This window comes from Macaca nemestrina, chromosome 1 (assembly GCF_043159975.1).
Source record: "Macaca nemestrina isolate mMacNem1 chromosome 1, mMacNem.hap1, whole genome shotgun sequence".
Lineage (NCBI taxonomy): Eukaryota > Metazoa > Chordata > Mammalia > Primates > Cercopithecidae > Macaca > Macaca nemestrina.
Window position 1 is genome coordinate 84,198,011 of NC_092125.1, and position 17,453 is coordinate 84,215,463.

Genomic DNA, 17,453 nt, shown 5'->3' on the forward strand with positions numbered 1-17,453 from the left:
TGGCCACTGCACTTCAGCCTGGGCGACAGAGCGAGCCTCCATGTCAAAAAAAAAAAAAAAGAGAACTGGCCAGGCGCAGTGGTAATCTCAGCACGTTCGGAAGCCGAGGTGGGTGGATCACAAGGTCAGGATTTGACACCAGCCTGACCACATGGAGAAACCTTGTCTCTACTAAAAATACAAAATCAGCCGGGTGTGGTGGCACATGCCCAATCCCAGTCACTCAGGAGGCTGAGGCAGGAGAATTGCTTGAACCCAGAAGTGGAGGATGCAGTGAGCTGAGATCGTGCCATTGCACTCCAGCCTGGGCAACAAGAGCGAAACTCTGTCTCAAAAAAAAAAAAAAAAAAAAGAGAGAAAACTAATTTGTTGCCAGGAGACACAAAAAATGCTACAGAAAGTTCTTCAGGCTTAAGGGAAAGGCTATTAGATCTTCAAGAAGAAATGAAGAATATTAGAAATGGTAAATATGTGAATAAATAGAAAAGATTTTATTTTTTCCCCTTAATTTCTTTAAAATACATATCATTATTTAAAGCAGAAATTGTAACTTATGACAAGACTTACAATATATGTAGATTTAGTATGTGTGACAACTACAGCATAAAAGACAGGTATGATAAATGGATGTACACACTTAAAAGATTTCTACATTTTATGTGACGTGGCACATCAACTCTAGGTAGACTGAAAAATTAAGAATGTATATTGTAATCACTAGAACACCCAACTCAAAAACATTATTAAAACAGTATAAAGAGTCAATAAATTAAAATACAATTATAAAATAATCTTAACAGGAAACATGTAAAATATTAGAAACCTATTAATAATTACATTTAATGTTAATAAACACTTATTAAAAGGTACAGATACAATATATAAAAATGCAAGACTCAAGTAAATGTTTAAATAAACTACTTTTTTTTTTTTTTTTTTTTTTGAGGCGGAGTCTCGCTCTGTCGCCCAGGCTGGAGTGCAGTGGCCAGATCTCAGCTCACTGCAAGCTCCGCCTCCTGGGTTTACGCCATTCTCCTGCCTCAGCCTCCCGAGTAGCTGGGACTACAGGCGCCCGCCACCTCGCCCGGCTAGTTTTTTGTATTTTTTTTTTTAGTAGACACGGGGTTTCACCGTGTTAGCCAGGATGGTCTCGATCTCCTGACCTCGTGATCCACCCGTCTCGGCCTCCCAAAGTGCGGGGATTACAGGCTTGAGCCACCGCGCCCGGCCTAAATAAACTACTTTAAATAGGCACAGAAGTACAAAGTAAATTAATAGAAAGAGGTATACTGTACAAACACTAAGCTTAAGAAGGCTGTAGTGGCTATATTCACATAAGATAAAGTAGATTTCTAACCCAAATTACCATAGACAGAGGGAAATTTCATAATGATAAAATAGTCAATACATTAGGAAGACATAACACAACCTAAGCTATTAGAGTTTCAAAATATGAAGCAAAGACTGGTAGCATTTAAGAAAGAAATGGACAATTCCACAATCGTAATTGAAGATTTTAACATCCTTTCTCAGCACCTGATAGAAATAAACAAAAAAATCAGTAAAGACATAGAAGATCTGAATAGTATTATCAACCACTTAATCTAATCGATATTACAGAACATATTAACCCAACAATTCAAATTATATATTCTTTTTTTTAGAGACATGGTCTCGCTATACGTTGCCCAGGCTGGTCTCAAAATGATCCTCCCACCTCAGCCTCCCAAAGTGCTGGGATTACAGGCATGAGCCACCACACCTGGCCTAAAATATGCATTCTTTTAAACTGTATGTGGTACATTCACCATAACAGACAATATATTGGGTCACAAAACAAGTCTCAATAAAACTAAGAGGATTTAAATCATAAAGACGATATTTTCTGACCTCAATGGAATTAAAAGTAGAAATCAGCAACAAATGTTTGCTAATCAGACAACCCACTTTTGATAATCCATGGGTCAAAGAAGAATTCAGGGAGGAAATCAGAAAATAATGAGGCTGGGTGTGGTGGCTCACACCTGTAATCCCAGCACTTTGGGAGGCCGAGGTGAGTGGATCACCTGAGGTCAGGAGTTCAAGACCAGCCTGGCCACTGTGGTGAAACCTCATCTCTACTAAAAATACAAAAATTAGCTAGGCATGGTGGCTGGAACCTGTAATCCCAACTACTCAGGAGGCTGAGGCAGGAGAATCACTTGAACCCGGGAGGCAGAGGTTACAGTGAGCTGAGATTGCACCACTGCACTCCAGCCTGGGTGACAAAAGTGAAATTCCATCTCAAAAAAAAAAAAAAGGAAAATTAGAACTGAATAATAAAAATACAACATAAAAAGGAAAATTAGAACGGAATAATAAAAATACAACATAATAAAATTGTAAAATCACAACTAAAGTAATGTTTAAAGGAAAATGTATAGCTTTAAATATGTATTTTAAGTAACGTCTAAGATCAATGACCTAAGGCTTATCTTAAGGAACTAAAAAGATCAAAGGAAACTCAAGCTAAGTAGAAGAAAGAAAATAAAAGAAATCAATTATATAAACAATTGAGAAAAATAAAACCAAAGGTTGGTTCTTTAAAAGTTAGGCAGGTGTGGATCATGAGGTCAGGAAATCGAGACCATGCTGTCTAACACAGTGAAACCCGTCTCTACTAAAAATACAAAAAATTAGCTGAGCATGGTGGTGGGCACCTGTGGACCCAGCTACTTGGGAGGCTGAGGCAGGAGAATGGCGTGAACCCAGGAGGCGGAGCTTGCAGTGAGCCAAGATGGCACTCCAGCCTGGACAACAGAACAAGACTCTGTCTCAAAAAAATAAAAAATAATAAAACATAAAAAACAAGTCAGATTAATAAAACTGATAAACCCCTACCCAACCTGATTAGGAAATTACCAGTATCATAATGAAAAGGAAATTATCAACACAGCCCCTACAGACATTAAATGGGTAAGAAGGGACCATTATAAATAAACTTGTCTACAAATTTGATAACCTGGGTCAAAAGGATAGATTCCTTGGATAGATTCATTACCTAAATGACACGAGATCAAACCAAAAAATGTGAATAGCCCTATATTTATTAAGTACATTATAGAAAACTAGACAAAGAAAATTTAAGGCCCAGATGGTTTCAGACGTTAACTCTACAGACCTAACAAGGAAAAGGGATAGTAAGAATTGGGTCACTAAAAAGTTAGCTTTTAATATCAACAGGAATACTGGTCAAGAGTCCACATTATGCAGGTTATAAACGGTAGACACTATAAAGCAATAGGAATCAGCTCTGATGACACTCATTTTTTCTTCCCTTTCAAAGGCTTGGCAAATAAAGCCGGGTCAATTTGCTCCTTTGCTAGTCCTCTGACAGAGAAGAGTCTTGCTGCCCGCTCCTGCAGAGTGCCCCCACATTTCAGTCCAAGGGCTATCAGTTCACATTTGAGCTTCTCCAAACCCAGCAACTCCAGTTCTGCAACAGAGCTGAACGCCAATAAATCTATAGTTTCCTTATCAATAACCTGGGGGAAAAAAATAAGAAAGTATTTAAAACAGGCTTCTTCCTCTGAATAAAGACTCTTTAACTGTCGAGTACCTTTTATTTCTTGAGAATTTTTCATTTAATTTGCCATATCCTGCAACTGAATTTTAATCATCCATCCACATGTTATTCCGTAAGTATTCTCAATATACATAAAAACTAATTTTTCATCTATACATTTAGAAAAAAAGCATTCAGAACAGTAACAGAAGTATAGCATTCCAAACGGATTTTTAATATTGCTCTCTTTTCTGATTTTTCTAGTAAAAATCTAAACAGTAAAATATAGCCAGCCTATCCCCACACTATTCCCACAGAAAAGAGTAGGCACTCCTAAAAGCTTAATGAGAATCCCACGCTTCTGAATCTATTAATTCCATAATCTTAATGCTTTCCATTCTAATTGAGTAATTAAGACTAACTGTCAGAGCTCCCCCTTATATAACAAACTCAAATGCTGTTCAAATAGACTCGCAACTGTTCTACCCACCAAGTGCCTTTATAGACTTTAAGACAAAATTAGCCTGTAATCCCAGCCCTTTGGGAGGTGGAGGCAGGTGGAACACTTGAAGTTAGGAATCCGAAACCAGCTTGGTCAACATGGTAAAACCCCATCTCTACTAAAAATGCAAAAATTAGCCAGGTGTGGTGGCACGTGCCTGTAGTCTCAGCTACTCCGGAGACTGAGACAGGAGAATCACTCGAACCTGGGAGGTGGAGCAGAAATCACATCACTGCACTCCAGCCTGAGCAACAGAGTAAGACTCTGTGTTAAAAAAAAAAAAAAAAAAAGACAAAATTAAATACTGCTAATGATACCTTGAAAAGAATGAAAATGTTCATCTTTGGATGATTTTTAAAAACTATATTCAAAGAATAACTTTCTCTTACAGTTTTAAAATACTAAAGAGCTCTGGAGACACACTCTATCTTTCTAGTTGATCTTTGTTTTCTTAAAAAAGCTATTTTGTTAGATTTCTGGGAGTTAACTTTGGCTTATTTGTGACCAAATTCTAAAATACCACTTATGTGTGTTTAAATAATCACACCTGGTTGTTAGGAATACAGCAGCTATTACTACAACATCAAGAACAAAACTCCATGGCTAACATTGAAAAATATCAGGTTTTATCCTATGATTCCTTTTTTATTTTTCTAAGACTTCAGTCCAGATAAAGCTCTTATCTAATGCATACACGTAACATAAAAATTACATGCTTACAACCCCAGAGACTGTAAAGCCCTTAGCATAAAAAAATTCCAATATTCTCACCAGAAAGGGCAATTTATGCATTTTTATTTACTGGGGGTAGGGGAAGGTGCTGGCTAAACGAATGGTAGGTTTTGTGTTTATCGAAGGAAATTAAGTAGTTTAGGTTTCACCTATTCTAAAAAGCAAACCATTAGATCAAAGAACATCAGAGATTTTTGCTGGAAGCCAGTCCATTGTAGACAGTGAAAAACCAACTTTTTGAGAGAATGAAATAAAAATGCCTTTTTATTTTATTATTATTTTTTGAGATGGAGTCTCACTCTGTCGCCCAGGCTGGAGTGCAGTGGTACAATCTCATTATCTCGCTGCAACCTCTGCCTCCCAGGGCACAAGCAATTCTCGTGCCTCAGCCTCCTGAGTAGCTGGGATTACAGGCATGCACCACCATGCCTGGCTACTTTTTGTTGTTGTTGTATTTTTAATAGAGGCAGGGTTTCACCATGCTGGCCAGGCAGGTCTCGAGCTCCTGACCTCAAGTGATCTGCCCGCCTCGGCCTCCCAAAGTGCTGGGATTACAGACATGAGCCACCGCACCTGGCTGAAGATGACTTTTTTAAAAGGCTGACTGTGGGTACTTAAGATTTAATGATACATTTAAAAGGAGAGGTTCCTCTTCTATAGAAGAGGTCTTCACATTCAGCTGAAACTATTGTTCAAACTATCCTCACATTAGAAAAAGCTGAGTAGCAATTTAGTGACAGGAAAAATGAGCACATTTCATCAAATCTAAAATGCCATCGATCGTAATATACTCTTGTTCATGTATTACTAAGAATAAACAATACCAATTAAGTTATAATATGTTATACACATCTTAGACATGCTAAAATGTAGAAAACAAGCATCTTACAATTGATACAATATGGAATCAAGGACACCACCTAGTGGCAACATACTATAAATGCCAGAGCTTAAAAAGAGTCTTTTGGGGAACAAGGCAAGCTTCACCATAATCCGTACTTCTTAAAATCAAACAAGCCTTTCACTAAGCAGCTGAGGAGGAAAAGCGTATTTTCATTTTAATGACTTATTGTGGAGATTAAATTGATTTAGCTCTAGATATCAACCCCAAAACATACTTACTGTGTTTCCTAGCTGGCTTTCCTGCAGTTTGACAACGGCAACGTTTTCCCTTTCTTCAGGTGCTACCTCGGCAACTCTTTCCCCATCAGTCCTTTCTTTTGTCTCTTTATCCTTACTCAGTCCAGCCCCAGTGGGTTCCTCTTCTATGAGTTCTTTACTCTCTGCCTTCTTCTCCTGGGTCTCTTCTGTTTCTGTAACTATCCTGCTTTCCATATGCTCTTTGGACTCCCCCAGCCCAGCACATAAGTCTTCTGAAATATGCCTCCCAGAGTCAGTTACCGGGATCTGCAGTTGTTCCGGTGGTCCACGGTCTGTATTCACTACTCTCGCCCTCTGAGAACTACTGGGAAATTTGGCTGCCATCTCGACACCATCGCTGCCAATTTTTGGAGCATGGAAACCCATTCCTGAAGTGCTTGGTGCTTCTTCATTGTCATCATCTGAGCTCTCAGAGCTGGACCCTTCTGCAGTCTCTAGTCCCTCCATGCCCAACCTGTCAGAAGCAACAGAAATATTTAACAGCATTTGTAGCTTCTATGTAAAGTAAAGAGTTGGCTGGGCACGGTGGCTCAGGCCTGTAATCCCAGGACTTTGGGAGACCAAGGCAGGCAGATCACAAGGTCAGGAGTTTGAGACCAGACTAGCCAACATAGTGAAACCCCATCTCTACTAAAAATACAAAAATTAGCTGGGTGTGGTGGCACGCACCTATAATCCCAGCTATTCAGGAGGCTGAGGTGGGAGAATCACCTGAACCCGGGAGGCACAGGTTGCAGTGAGCTGAGATCACGCCAGTGCACTCCCCACTGGGTGACAGAGTGAGACTCCGTCTCAAAAATAAATAAATAAAGCAAAGAGTTATAGTTTGTTCAGGAAACAGAATCTGTTTATGCTAGCTTGAGATGAAGAACAGGTACATTTAGGAAAAAGATATTCCAGAGCTTATAAACAGAAGGAAAAAATTTCAATGAGACTGGAACCAACTGTCCCAAAGATCCAAGAGGATCTCCTTTCTAAAGTTCTGAATCTCTAAAAGCAAAATTGATTTTGCTTAGTTTTTTTTCGCCATATTACATTAACTTCAACAGTTGGAAATTAGATAAAATAATAGTTGGCCAGGCGTGGTGGCTCACGCCTGTAATCCCAGCACTTTGGGAGGCCAAGGTGCGTGGATCACAAGGTCAGGAGTTCAAGACCAGCCTGGCCAATATGGTGAAATCTCGTCTCTGCTAAAAATATAAAAATTAGCTGGGCCTGGTGGCGGTGCCTGTAATACTAGTTACTCGGGAGGCTGAGGCAGGAGAATCACTTAAACCCAGGAGGCAGAGGTTGCAGTGAGCCGTGATCACGCCACTGCACTCCAGCCTGGGCCACACAGTGAGACTCTGTCTCAAAATAATAATAATAATAATAATAATAATAATAATAATAATAATGATAGTTATAAAGAAAATCCAGCCGGGCGTGGTGGCTCACGCCTGTAATCCCAGCACTTTGGGAGGCTGAGGTGGGTGGATCACCTGAGGTTAGGAGTTCAAGGCTAGCCTGGCCAACATGGTGAAACACCGTCTCTACTAAAAATACAAAATTAGCCAGGTGTGGTGGCGCATGGCTGTAGTCCCAGCTACTCAGGAGACTGAGGCAGGAGAATTGCTTGAACCTGGGAGGTGGAGGTTGCAGTAAGCCGAGATCATGCCACTGCACTCCAGCCTGGGTGACAGAGCAAGATTCTGTCTCAAAAAAAAAAAGAAGGAAAAGAAGAAAATTATTCGGTGCTGCTCCTTGACTTGATTGGTGAAAAAAAATATAAAGAAAATCCTAGGAACAATTATTCTGTTTTACAGAGGTGTTGCCCAATAATAAATATTAAAATACACATACACACACACACACACACACATTTATAAATCCTATGCGTGGGCTGTAAGCGGTGGCTCACGCCTATAATCCCAGCACTCTGCGAGGCTGAGGCGGGAGGATCACCTGAAGTCAGGAGTTTGAGACCAGCCTGGGCAACATGCCAAAACCCTGTCTTCACAGAAAAATACAAAAACATCAGCTGGGCGTGGTGGTATTCGCCCTAGCCCCAGCTACTCAGGAGGCTGACATGGGAGGATAGCTTAAGCCCGGGAGGTCAAGGCTTCAGTGAGCCGAGATAGTGCCACTGCACTCCAACCTCAGCAATAGAGTGAGAACCTATCTCAAAAAAAAAAAAAACAAAAAAACCCCCAATGCTTTATTAATAATTACTCAAACCCAGAAATTACCCAAATGTCTACCAAATGGAGACTGGATAAACAAACTGTGGTACGTTCATACCATGAAATGATACTGAGTAATAAAAAAGAATGAACTACTGATACATACACTACCATGGATGAATCTCAAAAGCTTTATATTAAGTGAGGGAAGCCAGACACTAAAGGCTATATGACATCTTAGGAAAGACTAAACCATAGTAACAAATATCACACTGGTGACCAATGGTTGCCAGGGTCTGGAGGTGGGAAAAGGGACTTAACTACAAAAGGGCACATGGGAACTATTTCAGGTCATTAAAATACTATCTAGATTATGGTGGTGGTTACATGACCACATAGCATACATTTTTCAAAAGTCATAGAACCAATCAACCAAAAAGGGTGAATTTTGCTATATATAAATTATATCTCAGTAAACCTCATCAAAAAAAATACAAACCACAGGTAGTGTCACCACCCTTTCTCTCAGGAACATTTAATTCCCATTTCAAAAAGAACAAACATTGTATGCTGAACTCACAGTGTTATATGATCTTTGATTAATAATTATCTGTTTATCCCCAAAGGGGATAAACTTATTTTTAAGAACTTGGCCCAAGGGAAGTCACTGGCAACAAAGAGGACCAACTAGAAGGACAAGAGAACTATCAGAAAAATGAACAAGAAAAAGTACTACTGTGCTTTTTACCCTCAAGTGCGAAAGTGGTGAAGAGAAGTCTGGCAAAGTGACCAGACCTCAATGACCGCAAAAAACCACAGAAAACAACCAACTGGAAGTACAGCTTGATTTCCACCTAGAATTTCTAAAAGTTAAACCCCTTCAACACCAAAAAAGTAATTCAAATATAAAGCTATTTTTATGTTTCAGTGTAAGGAAAAAATTCATCCTTTACATTCAATTAATGGCATTCACAGCAGAAACCATTACTGCAGTATGTACAATGTGACAATCACTGAAACCTAAAGCCTGAAGCACTCTGGAAATTTTCTGAGCTCCCATCAAACATTACACAAAAATGTGTTTGTGCCAGATAAACAAGAGAAAATGTCTCCTATCAGTCCTCAAAGATCCGTTGGGAATGAAAGTGAAACACTTACCAGAAGCACCTCCTCTTTCCCGCACTGGCTCCTCTGTCTGTTTTAGATTTGGCAGGCCATTGTCGTTTCCGATTCTCACTGATTTCTGCTGAAACCATCTTGCTGGAGGCAGCCTGCATACCTAACCAGAAATTTAAACAACTCAGTTTCTACTATAGGGACTGAGTTTAAAGAAATTATAAATAACATGGATTGCAAAAAGAGCTGCAATCTACAGTTCTAGATTTAAATTTCTTAAGATATCAACATTTTATACAGTTAATCCCAAATTTACACAGATTTAAAATAATAAACATTCTAGTCTAGAAGCAAATTTTTAAGGCACCATTGCACAATTCATAACTTTTGAGACTGACAAGTTCATACTTAGCCTTCGCCAAACCTATTTATTCCTGTGTTAGTTATTTGCATACACTTGTCTTTTTCCTGTTATGTCATAACCTTTTTGATGGAAAAAGATTATTTCTTATTCAATTGTTCCCATGCTAAACCTGCCATATGTTTTGGATGCTAAAAACAAAAGTTAATGATAATCATTCACATTAAAAACTGACCTAAAACCGGCAGGAAATTCTTTGAGGTCTAGACATCTTCTGAAGACTTAGCTCATCTCTAAATACAAACAAAAATGTTCTTACCTGGGGCCCATGACCCAATGGAATTCAGGGGTTAAATATGCCAAATGTTTGCTGGGCATGGTAGCTCACGCCTGTAATCCCAACACTTTGGGAGGCCAAGGCGGGCAGATCACAAGGTCAGGAGTTTGAGGCCAGCCTGGCCAACATGGTGAAACCCTGTCTGTACTAAAAATATGAAAATTAACCAGGCGTGGTGGCGCACGCCTGTAATCCCAGCTACTCTGGAGGCTGATGCAGGAGAATTGCTTGAACATGGGAGCCGGATGTTGCAGTGAGCCGAGATCATGCCATTGCACTACAGCTCTGGGTGACAGAGCAAGACTCCATCTTGGGGGGAAAAAAATGCCAAATGTTGTGTATGTGTTCTTTTTTAAAAAATATACTGTGTTCATTTTTGAGGATAAAAGTTCCAAGGTTTTCATCAGATTCTCAGACATCTGTAACCTAAAAAAAGCTTAAGAACTGCTCTTTGTGTGTAGTGTAGAGCAGTCTGAACAGCTGGCTTCAGGGGTGCCAGCTGAACACACTAAGGAATCCTCATTCTCACCTTTGAGGACAGAATCCTCCAGACGCTCAGCCATCTCATGGCACTGCTGCTGGTAGTCGGGGCTGGTGAAGCAGTGCTTGGGTTCTACAAGCTTCCGCTGCAGTCGCTCCAGCCGCTTCTGCTCCTTTTCAGCCTCTCGCTCGGCTTGTTGTTTTACCCATTCAGCCATTCTGGGGATGAGGGAGGAAGAGATGTAACTGAATGGATATATTACATATACACTTTTATATATAAAATGTCCCTGATGAATTAATGCACTTGCTCATACTGTGATAATTCTCTTAGAAAGGTGCGCCATGTTTACTACTAGCATATGATACTGATCTTAACTAAATCCCAAAGATAATTATTAAATTATCAAAAAGGTTAAATCTGATAATAAATTCACGTGTAAATATTTTAAGTTTCCATTTCCAATATACATGGCATATGTATAATCACTACTGATAGGAAAGTATCAAAAAAAACAAACAAAGGTGGGCATCCTACGCTTTTTCATGATTGACATCACGTAGTCTCCTTCCACTGAGATCCCGACAAGCTTCTCGATTGGTTGTCTTCTCAATTTGAGCACCAAGTGCTCGGAGCATAGATCCAAAACCTGAACAGATGTATTTGGAGAAAGCAGGTTAAAATGTGTTCAAGGATGAATAAAAGCAGAATTTGTGAAAACAATCTATATCACAAGATTAACAATGATCTCTACTTTTTTTTTTTTTTCTTTCAGAAAAGATGAACATCAAGGTTCTAATTCAGGCAGCGAAAGTAAAAGAACCTCATGCCTTTCACCTTTCATTTTATAGTTCTGAGATAAAATACCTAGCCTTCCCAAATCTAATTATTTATCCTCGTGTTAGTTATTTGCACACAGGTATAATACCTGTACAGCTAGAATACTTAAAAAGCTTTACCCAATGACAGATATACCAAGATTCTCAGATTAAGGACTTAAAAAGTATATAGTGAGATTTTTCAATGAGTTTAGAAGGAAAGGCAATTTTAAGCTCTCACTGGCTGATACGACATGCTTCATTCACTCATTTTTTTTTCCCCCTAAGAGATGGGGCCTTGCTCTGTCACCCAAGCTAGGGTGCAACGGCTTGATGCAATCAAAGCTCACCGCAGCCTTGAACTCCTGGGCTCAATGGATCTTCTTACCACAGCCTCCCAACTTGCTAGGATTACAAGCGTGTGCCAACGCAGCTAGCTTTTTTTTTTTTTTTTGTAGAGACCACGGTCTCACCATCTTACCCAGGCTAGTCTCAAACTCCTGGGTTCAAACAGTCCTCCCACCTTGGACTCTCAAAGTGTTAGGATTATAGTTGTGAGCCACCACACCTGGCCACATGCTTCATTCTTTTTTTTTTGAGACAGAGTCTCACTGTGTCGACCCAGGCTGCAGTGCAGTGGCATAATCTCGGCTCACTGCAGCCTCCACCTCCCAGGTTCAAGTGATTCTTGTGCCTCAGCCTCCCAAGTAGCTGAGATTACAGGCGGGTAACACCACACCTGGCTAATCTTTATATCTCTAGTAGAGACGGGGTTTCACCATGTTGGCCAGCCCTGTCTCAAACTCCTGACCCAGGTGATCCACCCACCTTGGCCTCCCAAAGTGCTGGGATTACAGGCGTGAGCCGCCATGCCCAGCCCATGCTTCATTCTTAATGACACGATTTTAAACAGCTGGATATAGTCTGAGATGTCAGCTCTCTGAAAACCAAACCAAATCACTGTAGATTTTGAGAACGCTTAGGGATCACATGTCACTACATTAGGAGAAATACCAACAACTGTTTATATTGTTTTTGCTTTCTCATTTTCTTTCTTAGTAGTTGTGTTAATACAAACAAAACCTTAATCTGCCTCAACTTGTAAACAATTGTGTTTCCTAAGGTAACTTTAGACTTCCTTTAGAACTATAATAATGAGAGAAAATTCTGATTAAAGTGGAAGGAGATTTAGAAAAACAAAAACTATTTATTCAGCAAATTGAACAGAATAATGGCCATCTCTCTTCATTTAATTTTCCCCCAAGTTTTAGAGCCTAGGTTCCCTAAGAGCTATCCAGCTGAAGAAAGTGGGAATAGTATCATACAATATTTCTTCCTGAACAAAAATAAAAGACAGCCTGAGCAACATGGCGAAACCCCATCTCTATAAAAAATACAAAACTTAGCTAGGCATGGTGGCGTGTGCCTGTAGTCGCAGCTACCAGGGAAACTGAGGTGGGAGTATTGCTTGAGTTCAGGAGGTCAAGGCTTCAGTGAGCCATGATCACACCACTGTACTCCAGCCTGGGTGACAGAATGAGATGGTATCTCAAAAAAAAAAAAAAAAAAAAAGAAAAAGAAAGAAAGAGAGAGAGAGAGAGAAAGAAAGAAAACAAAAGAATAAAAGAGAAAATGTCCAAAATCAGGTTAAGTAAATAAAAGAATTCATAAGGCAAAACAATATTGGCATACTAAAGAGACTAGGAAGTTTGTTAATTTAATACCATGGCTAAAGACAGCAAATGTCAGCAGCAGAATATAAAAATAAATAAATAAAAATAAATAAAGACTACAAATGTGCTACAACTAAGTAGTCAATGTTCACGTCCTACCTCCTTTTCCACCACAAAGTCTGGGTTCCAAACTATAAACAGCTCCATGCTGCACTGTGTCACTGCTGTTAATGAGTGCGCCATTGCATTTCACAAAGAAGTTTTCCACTGGAACATCCTAGAGACAAATTTGGTTTTTTAATGCCTTCTATGAGATAATAATCTAAGTTTGTTACAAGGCAGGACCTAGCTGTCTTTTTATTACTCTGGTTACAACAGTGGGTGTTCAATTAATATTTGTTGAATTGGAAATGTAAACTACTAGGAGAAAAAAAGTCATTTCACATGATGCATTTTGGGTATAAATTTTTCCCAATATTACCTAATTATCACACATAGAAGAAACTTCAGTCTTTTCGGTGAAAACAAAAACTGCTTCTTCTTTGATAGGTAATCTAAGTCAAGGTAGAAGACTATGCAGGACTCAGATTAAATAACTGTGGAGGTCCCATTTTCTGACTTTCTTAAACAGGTAAAACTAAATTGAACATCAAAAGTAGTCCTCAATCCTAAAAAGTACAGGTAGGAATAAGAAGTAGAGAAGGAAGGAGTCAAGAGTATGGTTTTTAATAAACCGATATAAATACACCATGGGAGACATAAAAACATGAAAAATGAGCAAAAATGTGCAAAGTTGTTGAAGATGCTGGGCAGCCCCAGATTCTGTGGAGCTGCCCCAAAGCCTACATGAATCAATACTCTCAGCAGTCCTGTAACCCAGTAAAAGCCCACTCTGGACCAAGAAAATACAGAATTACCAACCAGTACCAGGCTGGTGGATGTATGGAGACTGAGCTATGTGATTATAGTTCTCTACTACAGTCACTGCCCAGCCAGGGCAGAACAGGTGGAGAGTTGGATTTATGTTATCTGGGGTTTTCCTAGGCAAATGTAACGGCTGGAGAGAAGAGCACGGGAGCTCAGCTCAGGCTATTTGCAATGAGGTAACATGAACGACTATTCTTGTCTTTAAAATACTGTATACCTTAACTGTTGTAAACATTAAATGAGATATGTAATACATTTTGTATCTATTTAATGTTTACACATTAGAAGCCTTCTGTATGTCTAATGGGTAGGGTATTTCTAAATAATTTTAAAAGATATTAATATGAAGGCAGAAAGTATACACCAAGGAAATTATGTACACTTCATTTTCAAACAGAATGGCTTATTAAACAAAACAACTGATCAACAAAATCGCATTTTCTACCTAAGATTCTTGTCAATGACGTCACGAGCAGAAAAAAGGATACAACATTTAAACTCAATTTAACTGTTTTTAACCATTTGTGCATTGTAAAGTGCTTCAAACACAAATTACCATGTGTGTTTTAGCACAATCAGCCTACGGCTATCAGAGATAAACCTGTCAAACTTATTCACTGCAGCGAGGGTAACTGCACACCAGGAGTCATGGGTATCTCACCAACACAAAGAAAGGAGTGTCATTACAAGATTTGGGGCTAGGGTGGGGTTGAGGTGAAATTTACATCAAGCAGTGTTTAAACACGTTCAAAATAAAACAGGACTGTATATGAAAACATCAACATCAGCTCTGGATTGTGAAGGCTCCTCTTTCCTTGGAAACTACAAATTTAAGATAAATGTGGAAAGTTGTGTCCAGAAACCCTTTTTTTTTTTTTTTTTTTTTTTTTTGTTGAGACAGAGTCTCGCTTTGTCGCCCAGACTGGAGTGCAGTGGCCGGATCTCAGCTCACTGCAAGCTCCGCCTCCCGGGTTCACGCCATTCTCCTGCCTCAGCCTCCCGAGTAGCTGGGACTACAGACGCCCGCCACCTCGCCCGGCTAGGTTTTTGTATTTTTTAGTAGAGACAGGGTTTCACCGTGTTAGCCAGGATGGTCTCGATCTCCTGACCTTGTGATCCGCCCGTCTCGGCCTCCCAAAGTGCTGGGATTACAGGCTTGAGCCACCGCGCCCGGCCAGAAACCCTTAATGGGAAGCTCTGTCCTGGGTTGGAAATCAAGAATGCTTCTCTACAGGGCAAGAGTGGGAGGGTTCACTCTTATCGAGAGAACTTCAAACAGCAAAATTCCTTAGATATTATTTGGTTTTTGAGACCGAGGCTTCTCAGTGAATAAGAAAGTAGCAGACCTTCATGGGGGTCATTATGACATTATGACATATCACCATTTCCTGTTAACTCTGTAGCTGTACATCGGTGTAGTGTGGGGGTCACAAAAACAAACATAAATTTTGCAGCTGGCTTTATTTGTGTCTGTTATCCCAGCCTGATGAAAAGCAGGGCAGATTTTTATTTTCTCAGTGGGAGTTAACACTAACTTCATCATGTGTCAGAAGAGTTTTGTTTTTAAAAACATAGGTGTGAACTTGAGCTATTCTTATTTGTTCCAGTATCTCATCAAATACTCTTTTGTGTTTCTATTCATATTTGCTATGGTCATGTTTCTTAAGTTTCTGACTGAATCCACTCATTTATATTTCTTTTTTTTTTTGAGACTGAGTCTATCTTTGTCACCCAGTTTGGAGTGCAATGGCTCAATCTCGGCTCACTGCAACCTCCACCTCTCAGGTTCAAATGATTCTCCTGCTTCAGCCTCCCCAGTAGCTGGGATTACAGGCGCCTGCCGCCACGCCTAGCCAATTTTTGTGTATTTTTAGGAGAGATGGGGTTCACCATGTTGGCCAAGCTGGTCTCGAACTTCTGACCTCAGGTGATCTGCCCGCCTCGACCTCCCTAAGTGTTGGGATTACAGGCGTGAGCCACCGCACCTGGCCTATTATTTCTTGCTTCCGATTTAAAAATAATTATTTCCAACATACCTCATGATTAAGATCCTATTTTTTCTGGTTTCACTTTGGATCAATTGTCAGCAAGTTTGAAAACTGTACTCATAGGCCCGAAAGAGTGGCTCAAGCCTGTAATCCCAGCACTTTGGGAGGCTAAGGTGGGAGGATCACCCGAGGTCAGGAGTTCAAGACCTGGCCAACGTGGTGAAACTCCGTTCCTACTAAAAATAAAAAAATTAGCCAGGCATGGTGGCGGGCGCCTGTAATCCCAGCTACTTGGGAGGCCAAGGCAGGAGAATCGCTTGAACTCAGGAGGCGGAGGTTGCAGTGGCCGAGATGGCGCCATTGCACTCCAGCTTGGGCAACAGGAGTGAAAATCCGCCAGTGGGCGGGGGGCAGAGAGAGGAGAAAAGAAAACTGTACTCATGAGAAAAGAATTATTTTCAAAAGAATTAGAATGCAATTATTTTCATGGTCAAAAACAGTTGTGCTTACAGTTTTTAGACTGGATTACAGAGCAGGAAGGAAAACATGGAAAGTGAAAAACCGTATTATTTGCAAACACATTGCTTCTTCACGGAATCGATCCAAGTCTCTTAAAAATCTGGTTTAGACTGCAGCGTTAACATTTGTTAAGCTTATAAATAGTAAGCAGAGGAAATAGCCGAGGAAAGCACGGATGAGGTGCGGAAAGAAGAACAGAGTTCTAGATCAAGTGCCAACATTAAAATTAGATTCAAGGAAACCACTAAATTCTTTTGACAACTGAATAGGTTTAATATCTTATTGCTGGTAAAAGCTTACTTAATTGAGAGTTAAGTAAAAGCTCACGTGTAACTTGGGAAGTCCCTGGTAGGTTTCCGCAAATGTGCATGGACAAATAAGACCATCAAATGATTAGTGAACACTTCTACATAACAGGCCCTAAGAACCCAGGCTCTCAACAGGACACACGTGTGAATGCTTGGTCACAACGAGTGACCAGAAGAATCAATTTTCCTCCCAAATCATCCTTTGGCCTGGGTTCGGATATGACATACTTCTCCAGGCTGGGGCTTAACAAGGCTGTGTGATAACTGAAAAAAATACACGTCACATAACCACAGTAAGAAGGTGAAGACTGTAGCCTTAAACATCAGCCTGCCCAACTGCCAGAAGACCGTTATATTTACGGATAAAGAAAGAGAAACAAAGTATTTGTAACTGTGAGCCGGACTAAGTGCCTCTAACAGTTTTTTTCTCCCTCTTGGTGGGGAGGCAAACCACCATCACAAAAGAAAAGGAAGCTCTCAGTAACAGTTCGAAGCACCTTAACACTGAGGAACTCTCAGCCTCAACAAGGGAAAACCCCAGAGAATAGAGGTACCCGCCCCTCCTCCTCCGGACAGACCTACTCCGAACCCAGCGCTGCCACCTGTCTGCCTCTTTCTCCTTCCTAACAGGAACCGAAATCCTCACCTGATCTTGGCAGTGCCGGTGGATAAAATCACGGACGGTGCACCGAGCCGAGGCACACCGCACCGCCTTGCACCCGAAGCCGGGGCCGCGAATCCACACCAGCCCAGCGCCTTCCGCCATATCACCAACTCCCCGAACCTCTAGGCTCCCTGAGACACCAGGCGCCGCAACTCACCCG

General features: G+C 40.5%; 1 protein-coding gene across 2 annotated transcripts; it reads right to left on the bottom strand.

The window, feature by feature from the left end:
• Nucleotides 1-468: 468 nt before the first annotated feature.
• LOC105478566 (SDE2 telomere maintenance homolog) lies at nt 469-17,437 on the bottom strand. 2 transcript variants are annotated; one of them, XM_071081460.1, is made up of 8 exons: nt 17,276-17,437; nt 13,047-13,164; nt 10,934-11,045; nt 10,445-10,614; nt 9,260-9,380; nt 5,901-6,393; nt 4,204-4,310; nt 3,393-3,524 (listed from the first exon to the last, which is right to left on the bottom strand). In XM_071081460.1, exons 1-7 carry the CDS (start codon nt 17,393-17,395, stop codon nt 4,242-4,244), a joined length of 1,203 nt encoding a protein of 400 aa, XP_070937561.1. In that variant the 5' UTR covers nt 17,396-17,437; the 3' UTR covers nt 3,393-3,524; nt 4,204-4,241. The 2 variants fall into 2 exon arrangements, with proteins under 2 accessions (XP_011734310.2, XP_070937561.1); XM_011736008.3 differs by lacking the exon at nt 4,204-4,310 and having other exon boundaries at nt 469-3,524; nt 17,276-17,436.
• Between the last annotated feature and the right edge of the window lie 16 nt (nt 17,438-17,453).

Bases quoted from the DNA above. Each gene is read 5' to 3' on its own strand.
- LOC105478566 (XM_011736008.3), bottom strand. From the start codon at position 17,395: ATGGCGGAAGGCGCTGGGCTGGTGTGGATTCGCGGCCCCGGCTTCGGG. The intron at 9,381-10,444 runs GTGAGAATGAGG...ATTTCTGGTTAG, and splicing joins GGAGGATTCTGTCCTCAAAG to GTATGCAGGCTGCCTCCAGC. The intron at 6,394-9,259 runs GTAAGTGTTTCA...TGCTTCTGACAG, and splicing joins GGAAAGAGGAGGTGCTTCTG to GTTGGGCATGGAGGGACTAG.